The sequence below is a fragment of the Ceratosolen solmsi genome, unplaced genomic scaffold (genome assembly GCF_000503995.2).
Source record: "Ceratosolen solmsi marchali unplaced genomic scaffold, CerSol_1.0 scaffold9, whole genome shotgun sequence".
NCBI classification, from domain to species: domain Eukaryota; kingdom Metazoa; phylum Arthropoda; class Insecta; order Hymenoptera; family Agaonidae; genus Ceratosolen; species Ceratosolen solmsi.
In genome coordinates, this window is record NW_011948452.1 from 521,842 (window position 1) to 526,199 (window position 4,358).

General features: G+C 24.8%; 1 protein-coding gene across 3 annotated transcripts; it reads right to left on the bottom strand.

The window, feature by feature from the left end:
• Positions 1–982: 982 nt before the first annotated feature.
• On the bottom strand, positions 983–4,018 carry LOC105366658 (uncharacterized). 3 transcript variants are annotated; one of them, XM_011505177.1, is made up of 2 exons: positions 3,697–4,018; positions 983–1,643 (listed from the first exon to the last, which is right to left on the bottom strand). In XM_011505177.1, exons 1-2 carry the CDS (start codon positions 3,985–3,987, stop codon positions 1,212–1,214), a joined length of 723 nt encoding a protein of 240 aa, XP_011503479.1. In that variant the 5' UTR covers positions 3,988–4,018; the 3' UTR covers positions 983–1,211. The 3 variants fall into 3 exon arrangements, with proteins under 3 accessions (XP_011503479.1, XP_011503477.1, XP_011503478.1); XM_011505175.1 differs by having other exon boundaries at positions 984–1,790; positions 3,685–4,018; XM_011505176.1 differs by having other exon boundaries at positions 985–1,790.
• Positions 4,019–4,358: the final 340 nt, after the last annotated feature.

Sequence of the window (4,358 nt, forward strand, 5' to 3'; positions counted from 1 at the left end):
TTTTAGACATAAAGACATTTGTCTTCATCGTTTAATTAAAAGGATTATCTTAATTTAAATAATAACATAATTAAAAATATTTATAATAAATTGTCAAATGTATATTAGTGTACTATATTAATATTTATTTATAATAAATATCTGTTATTGATATAATTACTTATGTTTTAAAAAAAAACATTTTATGCCCATAAATTAAAAAACTATTAAATTTAAAAATGTTATTTTATTTGTATATTTTTTTGCATATTCATAATTTATTATAATAATAAATTATGCATTCAAAATGAAATTTCTTTTATCCACTTTTATCCAAGTTTAAAAAATTTTTAATAAAAATAATTTCCTCAATAAAAATCACTTTCAATATTAATCAATAATTCAAATTATCTTATATAAATTTATAGTTTTAAATACTAACAATATTTGTAAATTCGTAATATTAAATTTTTATTTTATTCAGATATATGTTGAATGGTCCTAGCGAGGTATTATATTTAGAAAAACATCACAAATAGCTGCAGTTTTATTACAATTAATTATTATATTTTTATTTATACATCATATTATATTTGAACGTTTTCTTTGTTTTAGCACACTATTAAAAGTATTTAAGGATATTTAAGTCGTTGTACAATTTTCAGAACAAATGAAAATAGATATAAATACAAATTATATTTACCTATATTACATTATTGTACTTGTACTAGTAATTATCAATATAATAAATTTAAAAATATTTTGTAGTTTCGACAGACATGGAATCTAAACTATCTGATTTATAACTTAAAAAAAGTAATACCCATGAAAAATATGAATTGATAATGACAATATCATGTCAGAAATATGATAGTATTATGACCGAAATATTACAGATGATAAAATGATACTTCTTTATATTTGCAGTAGCTGTGAAGTAAAATATTACTATTTGTTATACTTCTATATTTATGTACAAGAAATTTTATACTCATAATAATAGAATTGATTTCTTATTAAATTTGAACCGAAATAAGAGATTTTCAGTTTATTACGCGTCTATTTATGACCTAATTTCGATCAAGAAATCAGGTTCATCTAGATCCACTATATTGTTTCTTCTGTAAAATGAATCCGAAAGTCAAAATATTAATTACATATTTATCAAGTTTTAAAATAAAATCTATCTCAACTTTATTTGGATTGCTTAGCTGGATAGTAAATCTTTTGGTTTAACTTTTTATTGGATTATTAATGCTTTGCTTCACATGCTGTGAATATACCTGAAAGGCAGTTGCTAGGGCATAGGTGATTTGCCTAGCATGATGTTTAGATTCGCAGACAAAGCTGTGGCACTCAAAGGGCGACATTTTCCGAAAATCATCAGTCTCTCTTACGATAATCATAGAAAAGATTCTCGTGTAAACGATGTCCTGCACTCCATATGAGATACTTTCAATGGGATAGATCCTGGAGTGGATAGTAATGCGGTACTTGTCGAGAGGTAGGATCCCGACTTCATCATCATTGATAATGAGTTTAACAAAGGGCAGAATAGTACCGATAGGCAAAGACTTGGCTGAAGCAACCATGTTGTCAACGGGCTTCCGGGTGTGTTTGATGCCCCAAAGACCGCGGGCATCGTGTGATCCAAGATATTTTACCTGAAAGACCTGTGGTAAGTTACTCGAACACTTAAATCTGTTTCTTTCAACAGAAAGTTTAGAAAAACGTGCAACTAGTTCCTTGCGTTGATTGTCATTAATACTTTGCTTCAACCGCTTTTTGATTTCCATCTCTATTGTTACCATCTGCAACATCAAAATCTGAATGTACTGCTGATTCAGAATTCAAAAATTATTTTTAATTTTACATTTATCCATTTATATATAAATTTTAATTATCGCTCGTCAATTATTTCAATTTTTAATATATATCCGAATAAAAAACTAAAATTAAAGAACAATGAGTAAAGTTAAAACGAACAATTTAGAGTTATATCGATTTCTTAAATTAAATATTCGAATTTTTTATCATATTACTGACTTATACTTATTATTAATGCTTATTATTCAATTACGGATACAAGAACGAATAGAGTTTATTTTAAAATCTAGAAACTGGTTTCCTGTCTTCAATATCTATTTTAATTTCTCTCTATTTTATAAATGATACATTATCTCGTAATCATACACAAATAAAATGATAAAATTACGCTTAGAAAATAAACAAAGCATTTGATTACAAATGCATGAATGGATTTGTATTTAATAATAATTTTCTTAAATAATATATTTTTTATTTATAAAACTACTATTTTAATTTAATTTACGAAAATTTCGTCAGTTTTAAATAAATAATAAGAAGAATGTTAATAAATTTCCTCCTAATAATTAATACAGTATAAAAATTAAATATCTTTAAAAATAATTTATATTAATTTACAATACAATCTGGTACAAGCAAAGATTAATTTTAAATAAGTTTCATAATAATTACAGATGTATAAGAAATAATTGATCGCATAAAAATATATTTTATGTAATTCAACATTTTGCTCTAACACATGACATTCTTATTTCAATATTATACCAAATTAGTAAAAATATACATAATATAGATAAATATCCAATAAATATATAAATATACTTTATATATTCTAATTAATAAAATTAAAAAATTTTTAAATACCAGATAAAAATTTAATAAAATTAAACTAAATAAATTAAAAACTGATATTTTATAGCATTTCACATAAAATTTATGTTTAAAAATATAAAAATATAATGCACTGTTAATACTGATTATTTGATATTAATCATATTAATAAAAAAGTTTAATGTTTTATACAAGATACAATGCTTATATTTAATTAATACAATATTTATATTATTGAAATTGCATAACTATTCACATCTGCCTACTTTTTATCAGGCAAATCGTTAGTTCAAGATAAAATTATGTATGAATTTGATCATAAATCTGAATAAATTTGTTTTAAATGAATAGCTGAAGCTCGAATAAATATAAATTCTTTAGTTTTTTCCTTTAATTTTAAGGAATGATGATTTCGAACAAATTTTAATTTCTTTCAACCGATAAAGTGTAATTTAGTTAAATGCGTAAGTTTTGTAATTAATTTAATCTATCTTTATCTTATTGATATCTATGATTATTGCTACACATATCTTGTCAGTAATCAAATAAATTAATGATAATATCATGAAATATTTAAACGCGATTAATTAATCAATAAGTATATTAAGAAACATCTTTTCAATAAGTTTATGTTTTGGTTACATTCAAACTTAATTATAAATTATATTAATTTATTAGAGAATTAGTCTGTTTTGACAAATTAATAAATAAAATCTTAGTTTATAAGAATACTTTATTGTTCAGCATAAGTGAGATAGAACGAAAGTCATGAAAGTATTGTTGCATATTTAATTATTCCAGATACTATGAAGAATATTTAATAAAACGGAGAATAGGGCGACCGAATAGATTAAAGTAATTGTGTCCTCAGAAAGATAATAGAAAAAACTATGATTATAGTAAATAATTATATAGTAAGATTAATAGTAAAACTAATATTATGATTATGGTATTAAAAAATTGTTTCTCCCTTTACATGTGTAGAAATTTTTTTACACAATAATAATACATAATGAAAAACATATTTATCATAGATAGTCAACAAACCTGTATACTCACGTTTCCAGTGCTAGCAGTCGGGGTACTATCAGCGACCTGGTTCCAAATAAGTTGCTGAGATTTAATTTCTAAATGATGTTCAACGACATTCGATATCCTGGGTGTATCATAGTTGACTGCTGGACTACAATCCTCTGGCTCATCTTCGATCGAGGCATCAACGCTACCATCTCCGGGTTGACTTTTGATTTCTGATAGGTCCGGAATAACCTTCCACTTTGCCAAGTCCAGCACCTCCACAGATATATTCAGAGTCGCCTTATCGATTACTGTGTTTTTTACTTTCTTCATGAAGTCTAAAATGTGAATGTTAATAATCACTTTATTACCATTTCAACAAATTAACCGGCACTCTATCAGAGAAATAGCAATAGAGATGAATCAAAGGGAAAGGATGATTGAGCTTAAAGCGTTTGACACCGGCGGTTGGCAAATGTAATAAATAGATGATTGTGCGAATGTACAATTACTGGATATTGCTCATAGTCAGATTTTTCTTCCCGTATTATGAGTTGCTTTTTCAAACAAGTGAGCCTATTTTTTAACCCAACCTATATAAAGTCACATAATTCTTATAAGCTACAAATTTGCATAATATATATGTGATTTGAATAGGATAATATGGCACAAATATTTAATTACAATAAATAATTAAATATGCT